This window comes from Lepisosteus oculatus, chromosome 12 (assembly GCF_040954835.1).
Source record: "Lepisosteus oculatus isolate fLepOcu1 chromosome 12, fLepOcu1.hap2, whole genome shotgun sequence".
NCBI classification, from domain to species: Eukaryota; Metazoa; Chordata; class Actinopteri; order Semionotiformes; family Lepisosteidae; genus Lepisosteus; species Lepisosteus oculatus.
This window is the reverse complement of record NC_090707.1, coordinates 3,856,200-3,874,691: the sequence shown is the minus strand read 5'-3', so window position 1 is coordinate 3,874,691 and position 18,492 is coordinate 3,856,200. Positions and strand designations below refer to the sequence as shown.

Sequence of the window (18,492 nt, the reverse complement as noted above, 5' to 3'; positions counted from 1 at the left end):
TTCTTAACCCTTTACTTTACCCGACTCAGAGATAGTAAGAGTCTCTGAAGTGTTTTTATACCCTTCTCCTGATCTGCGACTTTACACAACTTTATCCTTGTGCCATTCTGAAAGCTCCCTTGTCTTTATAGTTGAATCTTCGTTTGAGACACACAACCTGACTGAGGGACCTTACAAGATATTAATGCATATATTCTGAAACCATGTTAACCGCTATGATTGCACACAGAGAGAAGCTCCACTCAACTAACCATGTGGCTTATTAAGGTAATTATTTATCTATTTACTTATTTTTGTTGTCTTGCCTTGAATGTGTGAAGTAGATTGAGTATATAACAAGTAATTGCTACTTCAAAGTGTCATATCTACTTGACACTAAAGCAACAAGATGTGCAAATTGCTCAATCGTGAGAATAATTTTGCAAGTCACGTTATGGCAAATCTTTTTATGGCTTGGCTTCAGTATACTGTGGAGTTTAGAGAGGCTTTATGTTTCCTGATGACGTGAAATATTTTTTAATGAATACTGAGGCTTGCAAGTGAAGGTACAAGTATTAGGATACCTTTAGGGTCACAGCCTCGCTGCCAGGTTCAGGCGTTAACAAGGGAGCTGAGGAAGAGGCATGATCTTCAGTAACAGCGCTGCCCTTTACCTCATTGCTGAAGAAGGAAAAAAAACAGTTCCTGTTGTTAGTCAACGTGATGGGCAAGTCTCTGCCAGGTGATACCAGCAGCCTGAAAAAACTTCAACATTGAACAGAAAAGTCTGGCTTTCAAGACTAATAAGTGCCCAAGCTGGGTAGGAGGAGCCTTGGCAAATCTTTATTCCAGCTGGAAGCTACATGCAAGTGCATTTTAAACTGAGAACAGAAGGCGCTTCTGTATCAAGAGGGTGGGAGACAAGCTCTCATGCCATGCTGTGAAAACTGATAGCCTGACTTCCTTCCAGAAACAGCTAGCTGAGATCCTGGGATCACTGAGATACTAAGTACCAAGCGGGCCCGATAGACCGCATGGCCCCTCCAGTTTGTAACCGTTCTTCTGTTCTCACTTCCTACACTTCTCTTGCTCCTACACTTCCGTTCCCTCTCGCCATCAGGGATGGCAAAGATCTGCAGCAGCAGCACAGAATAAAAGGAATGGAGTTCTGCCGTGTTTTGTTCACTGTAGGAAACATGGGAAACTTGATCTGAGTCTCTTAATGTGGGAGTCCTAACACTATACACATCCAAACCGAGGCCCAAGTGCAGCAAGAAAGTCTAAATAAGCAAGCAAATCAGATACAGGCAGCAATTAGGCCTGGTGATAAAGATCAGCTGGAGCAAAAACTGTCTGACAAAGGGCTCCTCCAGGCACAGGACTGGTGTAGACTGAGGCCCTCAGCTTGGACCGGGAGCTCTTTCACACCAGACTGGTGTCGTTATCAGCACACCACAAGACACCAAATGGCCAGTCAACAAGAGTGTTCCCATTCCTTCCAGGTGTTGTTAAACTGAAGCCCATTTCCTGCCCTGCTATCTACTTTCACAACTAAACTACATCCGTTTAGGACAGCATAGGGCTTTAAAATGGATTGCAAAACGGGCTACGGGTAACGACTGCAATGGAACAACTGGTGACTAAAGGAAAATGAAGCAGGTTGGCTTTAAAAAGGCAGTGTCACATGAGAGTGAAAAAGGGGCTGTCCTGCACCTTAGAGACCATTTCCTGAGGTGCAGGTACCGCGTTTATCACAATCATCTTCATTAGTGAGCATTTTGCATATCTGTGGACTACGGCCATGATCAAAACATTTACTATTAAAATGATTTAATCAAAGAAGGTTTAGAGATTTAAGATTTTAGGCCTTGAGGAATCTTTAAGGATATTATTTCATTATAAAATCAGATAAGAATTTGGAGAAAAGAAAAGGTTTCTAGGTGCGTTTTTCCCCCACAAACAGTGTGCGTCAATTTACCCATTTCATCACACGTTTTGATCTGGAAGGGTAACAGCATTAGCCAAACATGTATTGGTGCTATAAAAAGTCCTGCACTGGCTCACCCTGACTTTGAAGTGTGTGTTGAGGGGAGGGGTTGTCAACGTGCCGTTTCAAATGCCTAACGAAGTCAAACCCCGCAGGCATGCGACAGATCCTGCTGTTTAATCTGCCTGACAGCTGTTCCTAGGACTCGCGGGGGAGAGCTCATAGAGATGGCAGTGGTGGTAAACGAGCTGTGAACTAGGGCTCCCGTGGGGGAGCAAGCCAGCGATTCTTATCCCCTAGAAGGACTAAGAAAGCATCTTGTTAACATGACAAAAACACAGGTGACAAAAGATGTCACATTTCTGAAAACACTTGCACTTAATGCAGATCAAGATTCGCCTCACTCTGCCTTTAGATCAGAGGAAAGACAGCGAAGCCTCAGGGCTGCCTGGCTCTTTTTGCTACCGACTCTGCTGCTTCCTGTTTGAAGCGAGACCCTTTTAACATCCCAGTTTTCAAACAACGACAGCCTTGGTATAATTCCTAGTGCAAAGGACTCATACAAGCCACAGGCCCAATTCTCTGATCGCACATAGACGTGTGCTTCCTTTCTTGTGAACAGATTTGCTCTTTTTGACGTTTTTCCCAGATTGGAACTAGAGAACGTCCCCCTCCTCCGTGTTTCCAGGAGAAGAGCCCGAAAAACGAGGCCGGACAGCTACACGAGAGGCACTGCGCCACAAGGCCGCAACGGGGCCAAACGCTGCCCCTCCCACCAGCACTAAGGAAGAAAACATGGTGAAGAACACAAAACAGTTTCTTTTCACAGTCGCTGTAAGTCTCAAGACTGTGAAAAGAAACCCCTGGAGCTCTTCGAGAGGCACACAACCAGGCAAGATTTTATATTTGCTGTGTCTCTACTTTAAGATTTTAATTCTTAAATATGAACTCATTTCAGAGGGAGTTTCAGAACCCCCACATTCAGGTGTGTAACCCGAAGCGGCCTCCCGTCTGTGTCCGTTTCTCACGAACGGATCAATTATTGCACATCCTGTAATCAGAAGTGCAGGTAAGAAACCCTACACAGTGGAACTTACCGGAAACACCAGTGTTTTTGAAATTCGGGGCTGAGAACGGAGACACGCTAACAAAAAGTCTGAACAAGCAAACAGATCAGTAAAAGTGATCAATTAGTACTGAAAAGTCCAGACGGTCAGGATTATGCTGGGAGCAGCTATTATAGGGAGCAGGCGCCCCCTGCTGGCAGCCATAAAAAGCGCACAGTGCACAAACTGAACAATGCTCGTACAACAGTCAAGACATTTTTGGCCCATTTCATCTCCCCCCCCCCCCTAATTAATGCATACCCCATTTCCATCCCTGAGGGGCTGTCTGCATACATTCTGTATTTTAATTCCACCGGTAAATTAGATATTATATTGAGATGATATAAATCTCCATCACTTTTTCCCCCCTTCTTTCAAACTTCAAACCCACGAAAGCCTGGATGCGGACGAGCAGGAAGCTCTCTCACTCATTTACCCACGCACACGAGGAAGGATCCACGGCGCGTTTTTTCATCTTTTCAGTGCGGAGTGAACCTTTTTATTTTATTGCCTGGCTCACCGACTCGGCTCCACACTGGATTACTGAACTGTCTGCGACTCTCGGCACTGACGATTACAAACGAAACAAAACAGCAGCCACACCACGTGTAGAGACAGCCCTCGCTAAAGAGCTCATTTACTTTGATCGTCCTCTCGCGATGTGGCATTACTCTACGTTGGGAGCACAGTTACATAAACCAGCCCTGGAGCCGAACACGCGTGGAGCTATTTCAGATGCAGAATCTTGCGTGGAGCTGCGTCAGAGGGCGCTGGTGGCGAAGGGACCAGACAAAAGGTCAATTCCACGAGGAAAAGTGGAAAGATAAACCTCCCCCAGCGGTGTACTCTGGTCTCGTACTGTGAGAGAGCCAACTTTCTCTCACAAGAATTAAAGTACCTCTAGCATCCTTCCACCGCCAGGTGGCCGTATAGAGCCACCCTGAAGAAAAACAGAAGCGCTGCATGAAGAAATACATTTGAACGGTTAACACCACCCCTGGGGTGTACATTTCACTGCACCGCTATTGTACAGAGACTTAGTGCCTGTCCTAACAATATCTCGAAGGAAATTTTAATCCCGCTCGCAGGGAATTAAAATTCTACAGAACATGACACACGCAGCGGAAAGACGAGAGGCACTCGGTAATCTCCCACTGTCCCACTTTCCGCCCGTGTCAGACGCACGGTCTCACGGATTAACGGCTCCAATGTCTCCTTGATGCGTATCCGTTTTCGGTCCACTTCGGCTCCAAGATAAAACGTCGAACACCGAGCTCCCTTCTTGCTCGGCTAACCCGGAGCAGACGCCGGCACCGCCCCCCGCCACACTACCCGCACGCCCGGGTCTTACCTGGGGGCCGCGGAGGCCAGCGGGCTCGGCTTGAGCGGGTCCCTGGAGTCCAGCCGCTCGGCGCGCCCACACGCCGGCAGCGAGGATGCGCTGCCCAGCCGCCCCAAGCTCCCCTTGTTCCTGGGGCACAAACACAGAGGACAAGGGCTGGAGGCGACCGCAGTCCGGCCGAAACCCGCTGGACGGCACGCCGACCACAGCTGCGACATGTTCTCGCTCGACCTCGACAAGCCGCCTTTTCACAGAACACCGTACAGGGGAACCGCGCTGTGCAAGACGGCCTTCACTACATGTATAACAGAACTAAAACTGGATCAAAAACTCCTTTGTGTCTTCATGAAAAATGGGCCTTTTTTTTTTGGACAACGTGGTGACAAACTCAGGGATTGTTTTAAACACTCTCAGGTCCCCAGATATGTCAACCGGAGCCAGACAAAGCTAGTCCCGTTACGGTCCCTCGCACTCATTTGGGGTTTCAAGCGGTTCTGCGCCTTTATGATGAGTGGAGTGCAGCCCCAGCCCAGAATATGCGGCTAGTGTGCCCGAGAGCGTAGCAGCCGATGTCGGAGATGAATTATTCAGGAAGGACAACTGAATATTCATGACCACTGTGCGTTTTAAACCCGGCTGAAATTTGAGCCCGTGCTGCCTGTGCGACCTGATTCTAACAAGCGCACACAATAGTCATCCAGAACGGAAGAAAGCCTTTTCAGGTCTTTTCCTCCGACTCTTCCTTGAATTCCGGCAGCCCAGTCCGCGGTTCACTCCTGTACCTGGCCGCAGCTTCCTGAAGGTTGCAGTTCTTGTCCCCCGCAGCTGCAACGTCCTCTCTTGTGACCTGTCGGGGGAAACGGGAGACGTAGGAAGGAAAATCGCACCTAGCTTTCCTAGCAATGACAACCTCAGGAATATTCTGCTCAAATGTAAAACCGCCGCTTTGTTATCGTTATCGACAGCCCCGCGGGGGTTTGGAATTGCCAGCTGAGCAACAAACCCCGTCACCGCACACGGGGGAAGGGATGAGGAAGTGGAGGCGGACTCCTTCAGCCCGCCCACCTCCACGCCCCTTGGCTTTCCACACATCGCAGTCCCGCGCAGATCGGAGGATAGGCGCCTCCATTATCGACGGTCCCGCATGCCTGTAAGCCACAGGGGGCGCTGTTGCCAAGAGCTGGGGAGCAGCAGTCTTATCCCACCCGACCCTGGGCACTGCTTGGGGGATCCTGGTCACAGCTGGCTGGTGATCTGACCCCAGGCTCGAACCCGCAGCCACGGAGCTCAGCCTGCACTTAGCCGAGCAGCTTTACCGGTTGAGCCACTTGGGAGGTCATATTACGACAGACTGCTGACGAAGCTTCTTGGCTCTGGATCAACGGCACAGTGGTAAAGATGTGCTGGGTCTTACCTTCAGAGCCGCCTCTGCCTGTGCTTTCAGAATGTTGCTCTTCAGATCCGGCGCGGGGCGCACTGGAGCTAGGACAGGGCTGTTGGTCACGTTGTTCAGCGACTTCTCAGTCAGCTTCACCACCTCCTCCTGCAAGAAGACAGTCCTGTCATCAGTACAGGAAATCGTCCAAGAGATTCTGAGGATACGTTTTAAACTATGGCAGACGTTTCAGCTCTCTCGTTGGGTAGCTAAATCATGATCGATTTAGAACGCAAACAGTCGGGTTTTCTATTTGTTGAATGAAACGTCTTGTAAAAAACAGGAAGGAGTCCAAGCTGTGCTGTGGACCGAGGGACATCCGGCTGAAAGGGTGTTGAGACGGGCTCAAAGCCTGCTGCTCTCGCCAGCAGAGTGCTCTGTTGCTTTAAATTGACTACCGCTCATCTCCCAGTTGTTTGTATTCTTTTGTGAGGCAATACTAGCCTGCTGTCTGCTGCTCCTAATCTCCTTAAACAGCTCCATAATCTGCCTTGCAGAAGGAGCAAACACATGGCCAGAGTGCTGGAAGGGAGCTGGCCAGGGGAAGCTTGCTCAGAAACAAGCTCTCCCACTTGACAAGTGCTGGTATGCACCAAGTGTTTTGCATAAATGGCTTGTAGAGCCACAACACACGAACGAACCTCATGCCAGCTTTCCCTAAAACTGCACCGGCGAAACTCTCATCCTAGCCCAAGCCCCAGGGAAAGTGGCACATAATACCGAAACGAAGGAGCTCGGTACATTTTCCTTTTTGGGATCCGTCACTTGGGATCTGAATGCAAATTTTAACTTCGTCATGCCCTTGCAATTAAGAAGAAACTGGGAAGGAGCGCGAGAGGGGCTGTCCCTCTGCTGCCAGTCAGAGCCTCTGTGCAGAGAGGCCACCCTGTGTGTCCTCGGCCCTGACCCTGCACTGGGGCAGAGCACAGCAGAGGTCTTCCGATATCGGGGCCTCTCTGTGAATAAAACGGATGTTGAAGAGACTTATCAGCACACAATAAGCACGCGATTCACAGATCGAGCTGTTCGAAGAAACGGACTCGCGAAGTCACTGACCTGACTGTTCACGTTCACATTGATGTTGGACCGGTGGGGAGCGACAGCTGTTACAGCCTCTATTTCCAGCTGCTTCAGCTTTGCTGCTGCCTCTTCAGGGCCCGTGGCAGGAGCGTGAGAAAACAGGGGACAGGAGACAGGAGACACGGTGAGAGAGCGACGCTGCACGATTTCATCGCAGTGCAACACGACCTCAAACCACCCGCTTTGCATCTTTGTAGAAGGGCAATGGAAAAAAAAAACACTCCAGAGCTTCAGAGGCAGAGCTAACACAAATTATACAAAAGCTATAATCTGCAACTAAAAATGCACTGAGGGACGCTTTCCAGATGGTCACCAGTAATGCAAAGTGATCTTTTGAAATAAAAACAAATTTGCAACAAAACAGTCTTTCATTAATAACAGCAAAAAGCACAGATTGCCATGTGTCAGTTTTGTGACACGAAAGTCTTTAATCTCTTTTCTCTCATGAAACTAGAGTAGCTGTGTCCGGGTTAGTCCTTACCACACAGAGAGATTTTCTCCTCTTCGTTTTCACTGGATCCAGAGGGAGCGGCACTGAGGCCTACTTCGTCAGGCATGCCTGGAGTTGTCATGGTTACTGGTGCCCCGATGACCTCGTCAACACATGTCTCCAACAGATCCTTGCAGTCTAGCAAATCAGCAACAAGTGGCAGACTGCAGGGGGAGAAGGGAGAGAAACTAAACATCACAACTAAACCCCGAACAAGAATTCCATCATAACTGCACACGTGATTACTGAAACATTCATGTGAAGTAGATGTCACAAAGATTTCCATTACTCACCAAAGGCCCAGTAAAACACTGGTACAAGCCCCCTTATAAAAGACATTTCTATAGCTAATTCTGACAAACCCATTACTACTGGTTGCTCGTATAGATACCTTGATCAAATTCATACTCTCAAAATCACAAAAGAATGAAGAGTCAAATAAAGGACACACAAAAGAAAGGTGTTTTTCAGCTTAACCCCAAGTCAGGGAAGAAATGTTCCCTTGCACAGCTCTTCCTGTCCACAGGAAATCAACCTGGTTTCTGGTACCTAACGCAATTTCCATACAGCACTATTAAAGGCCAGGTTGTACAAAAGCCCTCGTCAAGCCTTGCGCAAACTGCACCTCAACGCCCACGGCACCAAGGCTCACCTTGTAGCCACTCGCCGAAGACAACAGGAAGCTCAGTTAATTGTTGGAAAACCCCAGCAGTAGCTCTACCAGCAATGAAGAGCTAAAACACAGCCCCAAAACGGCCTTGCTTTTATCACCAACCCTTACACCTCTCTGAGGTAATTTCCTAGTATAAATGCATCAGGATACATTTCCTTCGTGCACTGCTGCTTCCCTCGGTACTCCTGACGCCCTGCTTAGGTCTGAATTCATAGTCACGACAAATTGTCAGGCTACGGCCACGTCTTCTCAGCTATTTAGTTTGGCATCGAATTCAGTGTCTTCAGTGTTCCGTGGCTGAGAAAAAGGCTGAGAGGTGCCCTCAAAAACACGTTTCATAAAGGAAATGCTGTCAGTGGCGGGGGAAAAAAATAATCAAAGCAATAAGACAATAAGCAATAAGACAAATCAGAAAAATAAAAAACTGGAAAACAGAAAGGCAAGCACTGTCGGCAACCATCTGAGCTCGTCACAGTTATATCCACATCCTGGACTTGTTCCAGGGCTGAATTACAGTACAAGGGCACAGAATAGCACCGTCACGCTCACAAGACGACAGAATGAGCTAATGTTGACACACAGTAAATTGACAACGGATCCACTGTACTTACCTATAAGTGTAGCTGGGTCCCACTCTGGATTAACATGGGTGGGTTAATAATGTCATAACCACCGGGGGACAGATGAGCAAACCCAAACAAGCCCCAGTCTACGCCCGTCGCAGTGAAAAGGCACTTCCACAGAACCCGCCTTCAGAACGTTCTTGTTCTGTCTAACTGCATGCTCTGACATTACTGGACTTCAGTGGGGCAGAAAGCAGGTCAATCAACACAGCTGTCATTGAGTTAAAAAACATCTTATTCCATCCTTGGCGGGGCTACGTGTTAATTTTGAAGAAACGATTTACCAGGCTCTTGAAGGAAAGATGATGCCCCTCTATTCAGACACTGGATAAAAGCCCCAAAGCTCTGCCTGCGAGATTTTTAGCACCGAGAGAAGAGGCGAGGCTCGCCATATACCTGGCGTTCAGATGCTCGCCACAGAGAAACTGAATTGACCAAGGAGATGGCTGCCTGTCGCCTGGGCTCACCATCACGCAAGCATGGGAGAGGCTGCTCACGAATGCTTCTTTCTGAGGCAAGCACCCTGCCGGTGTCGTCTGCTCACCCACACTGCCAGCCCCGGAGCGCCCGGGGCGAGGGCAGCACTGACTGGAGCAGAGGTACGTCTCCTGCGGACATCGCACAGGCCGAGAGGAGTGCAGGACGCGCTGGTGTGGGCTGGGGTGCGAGGGGCTGCTGTATTCCCGTCCTAGGGCAGCCCGGCCCGCAGAAACCCACACCACCCTCCCTCCTGGGAGACAGGGTTAGAGAGCAGCGGCGCTCCGAGCTCCAGCAGAGAGGGCGTCTCGGCCGCGCCGTGCTGCAAATACACGCGCCGACCCCCGCACTCCCGCCAGCTGGGGGATTCCCAGGACCACGGGGAGCTTCACCTCGATGGGAACTGTGGAAAAGGGCCACACCCTGAACCGACCAACGCCAAGCCAGATTAAACCTCACGGCCAGGCGCAGTGGCCGCGCGGCCCAACTCGGGGGTGCTGGGAGGATCGCAGTGGAAAATAAATCGATCTTAAAACAGTGATGATGAACTCCAGTTTTTTTGTTTTTTAAAGCACCGATGCCAAAGGACCGATATTGGCCAAACTGAGGGCCAGTTCGGGTGTCAAAAAGCTATTCTTCACCTGCAGGTGCAGAGGACGAAGCTAGGAGGAAGACCAGGTGCAGAAGACCCCTGCTGACAGTATGATAAAGCAGGCAGACGTATCCACTACTAGATGAGTATTTTCACACTAATGGCATGAAAACTGCTCAACTTTAACACCCGTTACAGTACTGACCACAGCAAACCAGGTTCCTATAATGTAGCCTGCAAATAACATACCTTAGTGATTGCATCAGTGAGGAAATTCCATTCTAACAACATAATTAAAAAATGCTCTTTGATTTTGATTCAAATGACACGGAGTATTCTCAGGTTGGTAATACCAGAACAAAGGCACTGTTATTTTATTGCATAATATTTTTCATTATAATATTTACTACAGAGTTTAACAGCACAATTAATGTTTACAGAAAACTTTTTGTTCCAGATAAGTGAAGTATTAAAGAGATTAGCACACCATTAACCATCTGTGTCAGTGCACAGATAAGATGGGACACCATTTCTGATTTAATACTGGACAGCCACTGACTTGACTGAACCGTTATCTTTGTTTTAAATTCTCTCCAAGTCATGCTTCACACAAGGTTGAACCCAGTCCATGCTGATTAGAGGCTTCAATAATGTGTTTCAATATTAATAAAACTTGAATCCTGCTACTGATATTGAGTGTATTCCACATGCAAAATAAACTAATTGACAAATCTTGAAGACGAGTACTATGCGTGGGTCTGTGTGATAATTGTTCATTACTGCAGGTTGTAGTGCTGAGAGATCTAAGGCCAGGTGTGGAGAATGTACTAAACAGTTGTTTATTAAACTTATTACTTATTGGTAAAATATTGAAATTGGTACAAGCAAGCCTTTTCTAAAAGAAAAAAAACAAACTAGTTGGGAGGGTTACCAAGGTAACTGGCTAAAATCACGATTTTTTTTTTTACATTAAAGACATTGATTTTGAAGGCCGTTATCATCTGTCATAGAGGAAAATAAATGTGCATATTACTGTAGATAAAATGCGATTCAGCTGACATCATCGCCGTTGGTTTGCAGACATGATACTAATACCATCATCTTGCAAAAGTTCTCTCCCCCAGCATCCGAAATGCTTGGGCTGAGGAGGGGCAGTGCTACAACGAAGAGACGTCGTCTGGCGTGGAGAGAATTTCCCAGCAGCCTGGTCCTGCAGGTCATTCAGCGCCCCCCTCCTCCTCCTCCTCCTCCTCCTCCTCCCATCAGCCTCCGCCGCAGCTGGTCGTGTCCCAGCGATGGCAAAGGCGCCGGCGGGAGTGTGGCGCTTGGCCGCGGGGGGCGGGGGGCCTGGCGGAGGGGAGGGCAGGCAGGGCAGGGCGTGTGTGAGTGGCGCAGGGAGGTGCGAGGCAGGGCCAGGGAACAAGCAGCAGAACACCATGAGGAAGCAGGGGCACGCGTTTCAACCAAGCTGGCAACAGACAGGAAACAAGGGAGGAATCTCTCACGGATGCTTCTCTCGCAGAAATTCCCCACCCGCGTGCTTCTCCGTGTGACGGAAGGCTAGCACAATGCATTTTGGGGCTTGTACTTTTAGAAATAAAGAGTTCCTCTGTTTGATTTACACAGAGGTCTCTTTAGGCTGTAAAACCTGCCTCTCAACACCAGCCCTTTCATTAGTCGCTCCTTCAGAAATCTGGGGGCCGAGGTTACTGACACTGCCTCACACTTTCAAGGGCTGCTTTGAAACTTCTCATCTACTTCGACCTCAGATTGTCCTTCCAACGTGGACCAGAAGAAAAGAGAGGATAAATGTCTTCAGCTCCCTTTTAAAATATCTGAATGCCTCTCTGGAGTTATTTATTTTTTTAATTCCAACTCCGACATGAAACATTTTGGACATCACATTAACTTTGAAGTATTGTGCTAAGGTTAAGCACTTTGTGGAACAAAGGTAAAATGTATCATTTTCTGTTTAATACACTGTGAAGGTTTCTTGACCTGTAGTAAGGGGCTTTATTAACTTGCCAATACTTTCTGCGCAGAAGCCACTTTAAGAGCACAGCTGTGGACAAGAAGGATCAGAGAGAGCGGACAGGACTGACGGTGCAGCGGAGAAGGAGCTTTTCAAACCCGTAAAGCAACGGTCTTAAAATGAAACTCGGTCTTTAAAGCACAAAGCAAATGCATAAATCATCGCCACTGATTTCTGAAGCCATGGATTTTGGCATGCAAGAAGAAGCAGAGGGCTGCCGAGGAGAAGGACCCGACGAGCGCAGGGGTGGGGCCTGGGCCGGGCCGGGCCGGCCTGTCCTGCAGGAGCCACAACCGGCCAGGCGGAGCAGCACGATCGCGAGCCAGCGGGCAGAGGGGGAGCTCGGGGTCTCACGGGAAACCACGCCGGGGAAGCGGCCAATAAAACTACTTCCTTAAAAACCAAATGACGTTCTTCGCCTGAACTGTAGAACTGTGGGCGAGATCACCTCCAGCTGCCAACACGGGCACTGAAAACCTCCCCCCTCCTCCCGATCCGAGGAGCACAGTCGCCCTGTAGCACTGCCCCTCGCAGAAGACTGCCGTTACAAGCTTAAATGCTAAAGAATATGTTCAAGCTTATTTTACGCACCTTCCTTCATAGTCAATCGGCGAGCTATTGAGAAGTTCAGCTAAAAAGTAGCCCTTCCCCCAGTGAAAACCCCTGTGTTGATAAAGCTTAACCATTACATAATCATGAAACAATATTCAATTGAATTTTCTATCAATCTTTTGCATTCAGTCAGCTTAAATTAAGATCAATTTTAATTAAAATTTAATTACAAGTCATGACAAATAACTTTTCCTGTTTAGCGTAATTAAATATCTATGATGATATATTTAAGTTTTCTTTAAGACCTGCCTCCTGCTCTTTGAACTTCATCAGAATGTTTTTGTCATATTTCATTCATTGAGTTCCTTGAGGTTTCATCTATTGAATTATATTTGTGTATTTGGTCTTAAACCGTTTATTTACAAAATGACAGTCTAAGTACATGTATCTACTGAAAATGGATCAGTAACTAGGAAGGAAGGTTAAAATGCACAGTTTTTGCATTTGAGCATTTCCTAAGCTTTGTACTGTCCGTGTGTATCCTGGACGGAGTCTCTGAGGCACAGGACACGACAAGCTGGTTGATTCTGTCAAGAGGTTAACCAGGGCAAGGCACCCACCGCTCACCCAGCACCCCAAGAGCACAGCTCTCTCCTCTCCCCGCGAGAGGGAGCCCAGCCTGCCACCACACTGCCACCCCCGATTAAAGCAGAGACAAGACAGAGGAGACCCCCGATCACCGGCTCGATTCACAGAGGGAAGAAATCAAGAGCAGCCCCCAATTCCCCTGCAGCAATCATCAAAGTTCCACTGATTTGCCAAAGCGGTTTTGCCATCGATACATACCTTGCCTTTAGAAAGGCCATTAAGTGCCAGTAAGTCACATGAAGCTACAACAAACAATACGCAAATTAAAAATCAAAACAAGTCAACCGAACACCATTTGTTTTTGGCGGCTCCCAACGACACACAAGACTGGGGAAATGTGCCGTTCAGCTCGAAAGGAGCTCTGCCTGACAGGCCCAGTCTCGCACGGCTTCCGAGATCCGATGAGGGCAAAGGTCAAAGGTCAAAGGCTGGCGCTGCTACTTCTCTCCCCACAATGATCGGCAAGCAGCACACTGAACCGTGACTCAGCAGCTCCACGTTGGACTTCACAAGCTCAGGGCTCGAATACGTTTCTGGCATTAAACCCACGAGGCGCTTACCTTCTCTTGTCCGAGTGGCCGGCTGCAGGACTCCTGGGGAGGGTTTGGACTTCCAGCGGGACAGGAGCGGCCGGCGCGGCGGTGACCACGGGCAGGGCCAGGCGGGGGGTCAGGGACTGGAGGGGGCAGGAAGGCCAGGGCAGGTTCAGACCACCGGGACGCTCAGTGGGGCACAGCCAACAGTAAGACAGCCACTTACATATTGGGGACACTGCCCCTGTACTCAAAACCAGGTAAGGTTGCTGTGCATATCTCCACACAACTATCAGTCTGGCATGCAAGTGTTAAGAGATCTAGGCCAGTGCCTCCTGGAATACACAGATTCACTACTACTTGAACTGTTGACTGGCTTTATTCGCTGCTGTCAGATGTCAAGGCAGAAACGGGGGAGTAAAAGCCCATTATTACCTTTGCATCACTGGTTTGATTGACGCCATTGTTGTGTGCACTGCGGGGGGAAGGAAACACACAGCCTGTTAGTGCACACAGCTCATGCAGCTAGGGGCAAATGAAACAGTACAACAGATATGATAGCCTGAGCAACACAGACAAGAGTGGTGAGCGGTATCTGAGCCTCCTTCCCACAGAGCGGCCAAGACAGCTCCTGCAGTCAACCAGCACAACGGAGACACTTCGGGCAGACCAGGCCCCACGGTTACCTTTGACCCTCAATAGGGTCGCTCAGGTGCCGGTTTTAAACCTGATCTTGAACTGCCAAGTAACGGCAATGGGACTAAATTTCGCAAAGTTTTTACTTTGTAAAATGATAAGGCATCACTTTGTTTCCCTCTACAGAATTACAAATGTATCAAGGGTGAAAAGGCCATCATCATAAACATCATCATGTTTCCTAGCACTCTCTTCATTCACAGTCCTAACCCTGCCAGCCCTCTCTCGACCAGACCTGAAGAGGCTCAGTTAGCTGCCACAATCTCTGTACACTGCCCAGCCCTTACAGCCAGTGCTCAGCTCATCCCTGGCAAGCTGATCACCAAGACCAGGCTGTTGAAACTATTGTCCACAGTGGACACTCAGCAACCTAAAACACAGAGTGGATAAAATGTTATATAACGTTCGGGTGAAGCAAGGATGGAGCTCGAGAGAATCGGAGACATGGCTGTAGAAGCAGGGAGGGTGTTTTCTGAACAACACAGAAGGAAATTCTACTGGCTTGGCACTGTGGACGAAAGCGTGCGTGCTGGTTGGTTCCCAGGCGATGGGGTCAGGAATGAGTCAAACTGCTCCTAAGGCTGTGTATTTAGCTTGTGGTAATCACCAAGAACAATAACTGTAAAAAGACAATGAGAACTGCAATGAAATGCATCTTTTCTACTTAACCAAATCACATATTTGTATTAGTTCCTTGCATTCCTAGAGGGCTTTGGATCACAGTGCTCTCACACATGGGCTGGGACCACGGAGGGGTAGCACCCACATGGGTGTCACACAGCAGGGGCACGGGGAATTAAGGGGCACTTACAGACTTACAGACTATGTGGATGGAGGAGTGTTTAGCCAGGACCCCAGGGTTAACACCCCTACTCTTACAAACGGTGCACTGCCATCTCAAGCCCTCAGGATTTCGGTTTAATTTCTGCCAGAAGGCCACCCCCACGGTAAAACAAGAGCCTTAATTTCAAAATGAGTCAATCCTTCCAAAAGGATGCACTTAACTGCAAACATCCCCTGCTCGACGTCCCAGTGACCGACTGCGAGACCAGGAGAACTACAAGGGCAGAGGAGTACACTCCTCTACAGGCAGAGCTAGCTGGGCTGAGGACGCTCCCAGTCCAGCATGAGACAAATCGGCTGTCCAAACCGCAAACCCAAACAACGGGGCCTGCTGGAGGCAGAGCTGCTGTTTGGGGTTTCTAGCTCTTCAACTAAAACTCTCACGGTGTAATGCGATACTTCTGACTAGTCAGATATGTGCTGTTTGAAAAGAGAAGGTGATCATGCATATTTCTGGTGAATAAATCTTTTTTTCCCCTTTCAAACAGGCATCGATGAAAAGAAGCTGGATTTTGACATGTTGTAATGAAAGGACTTACTTTGTCTCTTGGTTTTTGTTGGCAGCTGTGGGAACAGTAGAAAGCAGTTAGTTCCAAGCACCACATTTAAAATAAAAGTGAAAAAAATATACATCAAATTAGATAACTGTGATTTGAACAGGACAGAAACGCAATCACAGATCCCTGTAATGTGTAAACATTCCTTACAAACATCCATGAGTTTCATCAAAATGGCCTCTTATAATTGGTCAGCTCAGCTGTAGGCATTGTGGGATGAGGTGGCCAGGGCTCTCCCAGCTTTCAAGAGACCCACATGGCTTCTTAGGCGCTTGCAGGTTCTGGTATTGAGGGACGCGCCTCTCCTCCAATCAGCACCGAACCTCTGGTAAAGGGCGGTGCTTCCCGTGGCGCGTGAAAAGATGATTGGTTCCAAGGTGGGTGGGTCAGAGGTCGCTTCCCCATCCTCCCATGTGTGCGGCGCACGAGAGTCGAGGCGATTATCTCAATCGATCGGCTCGTCATCCCAAAGAGCGTGGGTTTAAAGAATAAAGGAAAATGACTGATTCTAAGTGTTGCAGGAAGAAAGAGAAAGAGAGGACCGGCTCACTTTTCATTTGCATGGTCCTCCTGGAGTACCGCCTGCTCGGTCTCCGCTCAAAGGAAGCCGACCTCCTGGCCTTGTTGGCTTTGGTGGTCTGGTACTCCGTTTTCCCACTGAAACGGAAGCAGGAAGCACAAGGCAGTTTGGTTTGCTTTGCTTTCCAAACCATAACATGATCAGAGTTCATCACGGTTTCTCTCTCTCTCTCTCATGGTATTTCCAAACTGAAGATAAAACGCCAACCAGCTAACAAGAATGTTAAAAGCATTCAGCAAGTAAAGTGCTCGACTGAATTACGCTTTGCAGTATCAATCAGACGACAGCAGCAATGTTGTGTGCAAGTGCTGTCAGCAAGCCGAGGCATAACCTCCATTAATCAATAAACACTTCAGAGCGATCGGTGCTTATTCACGAGCTTGAATTCAACATGCTGCCTTTACAGAACGTGGTTATTAGTTAAGGTAAAATAAAAGATTAGAAATGCCTGGCGAGTTTCCAAACTCTTTTTTACAAAACCTAATAATACATCCACTCACCGAATTCTATACCCTAAAAAAAACAAATACCATTTTAATTAAGCGTCACCATCACAAGGACACGGCAAACAATCTCCTACGCTTTCCTGTGAAAACAGTACTATACAAGTCCCCTTGCCAGCTTGCGAGTGGATTTTAATTCCATGGGAATATTCTGGAACTCATCGGAATGACTTGAAAGATGCTGTCCTACTTATCTGGAAGCATGCCTCAGCAAAAAAAGGAAAAGGTGTCCCTATTCTGAAATGTCTCCCAAGACACCCTACCTTCACATTTGCTGCACAAATATTTGTGGACATGGTGACCCCCGAGGTCCTTAGACTTAATAACACGAGTATAAATATAACCATAACAATGAAGAACATGCAGCCGACAAGCAGAGCAAAGGTCCGTGTTCTAGCACTGGGGATCCCACAGAGGAGAGAGGAGGAGAGTGGGGATCTTACAGAGGAAAGTGGGGATCTTACAGAGGAGAGTGGGGTTCCCACAGAGGAGGGAGGAGGAGGAGCAGAGTGGGGATCTTACAGAGGAGAGTGGGGTTCCCACAGAGGAGGGAGGAGGAGGAGCAGAGTGGGGATCTTACAGAGGAGAGTGGGGTTCCCACAGAGGAGGGAGGAGGAGGAGAGTGGGGATCTTACAGAGGAGAGTGGGGTTCCCACAGAGGAGGGAGGAGGAGGAGAGTGGGGATCTTACAGAGGAGAGTGGGGTTCCCACAGAGGAGGGAGGAGGAGGAGAGTGGGGATCTTACAGAGGAGAGTGGGGTTCCCACAGAGGAGAGAGGAGGAGAGCGGGGATCTTACAGAGGAGAGTGGGGTTCCCACAGAGGAGAGAGGAGGAGGAGAGTGGGGATCTTACAGAGGAGAGTGGGGTTCCCACAGAGGAGAGAGGAGGAGAGCGGGGATCCCACAGAGGAGAGTGGGGTTCCCACAGAGGAGGGAGGAGGAGGAGTGAGACAGAGTCCGAGGGAAGGGAGCGCACCTGTATCTGAAGCGGGAGCCCATGCGGATGAACCCGGAGCGCGCGGAGCCCTTCTGGACCGGGCCCCGCAGCCGGAAGAAGGCGTGGTGCTCCACCGCACACTTCCACAGGTGCTTGCAGGCCTTGGGATGGTCCATGCGGAAGACAAACGTGTGCTCCTGCTCCTTGCCCTGCAATCCGAGAACGCAAGAGACATTTCCAGCGTTCCAGCATGGTTCTCCCCAGAGACAAACGCCTTCTGCTTCTGCAAACGCCAGATACGCTCCAGATGAATTTACAACACAACTGGGTACACTGCACGATGAGCACTTTAAATCCCTTACAAGTTTAAGACAGAGAACCAACCAAGCTTGGAAAAACTCCATTAGTATCTATTTCACTTGCTGCACTTTAAGCGGAGGCTACAATTCTTGCTGTTCCTTCAGAGCTCCTATAAGAGACGGACGCACCTGACCTCACACCTTCACCATACCTTTAGGTCATACTTAACACTGTCGCCACAAAACGAAACTGTTGTAATTTTTAAAGCAAGCGCAGTCTTGTGCTGCTGTTGACAGCTAAACTGGCAAAACATGACTCAGTGTTCTCCTGCAGAAACCAGTTCACCCTGGGAATGGCTGGCAGCGAAACTACTGCTGCACGCGTCCAAACTCGCTGAGGTACAAAATAGGTAAATCAATTTAAAATTGGTTTGTCACACACACAAAAAAATGATTTTAAATAAATAAAACTCCCCAATTCACATTTTGAACTGCTTCAGAAAACAGTTCTAGCCAGGGCATCCGCAAG

At 48.6% G+C, this 18,492-nt stretch overlaps 1 protein-coding gene across 6 annotated transcripts in view; it reads right to left on the bottom strand.

Moving 5' to 3' along the window:
• epb41l5 (erythrocyte membrane protein band 4.1 like 5) overlaps positions 1-18,492 on the bottom strand; it is a 42,073-nt gene that overhangs the window by 4,826 nt on the left and 18,755 nt on the right. For all 6 annotated transcript variants that reach the window (XM_069196682.1, XM_069196683.1, XM_069196684.1 and 3 more), the window contains exons 12-22: positions 17,704-17,873; positions 16,196-16,302; positions 15,628-15,652; positions 13,985-14,024; positions 13,577-13,692; positions 7,411-7,583; positions 6,906-6,997; positions 5,829-5,957; positions 5,197-5,261; positions 4,424-4,543; positions 564-660 (exon numbers count right to left, since the gene is read on the bottom strand). In XM_069196682.1, coding sequence (XP_069052783.1) covers positions 564-660; positions 4,424-4,543; positions 5,197-5,261; positions 5,829-5,957; positions 6,906-6,997; positions 7,411-7,583; positions 13,577-13,692; positions 13,985-14,024; positions 15,628-15,652; positions 16,196-16,302; positions 17,704-17,873 — 1,134 coding nt within the window. The remainder of the gene's footprint in view (positions 1-563; positions 661-4,423; positions 4,544-5,196; positions 5,262-5,828; positions 5,958-6,905; positions 6,998-7,410; positions 7,584-13,576; positions 13,693-13,984; positions 14,025-15,627; positions 15,653-16,195; positions 16,303-17,703; positions 17,874-18,492) is intronic.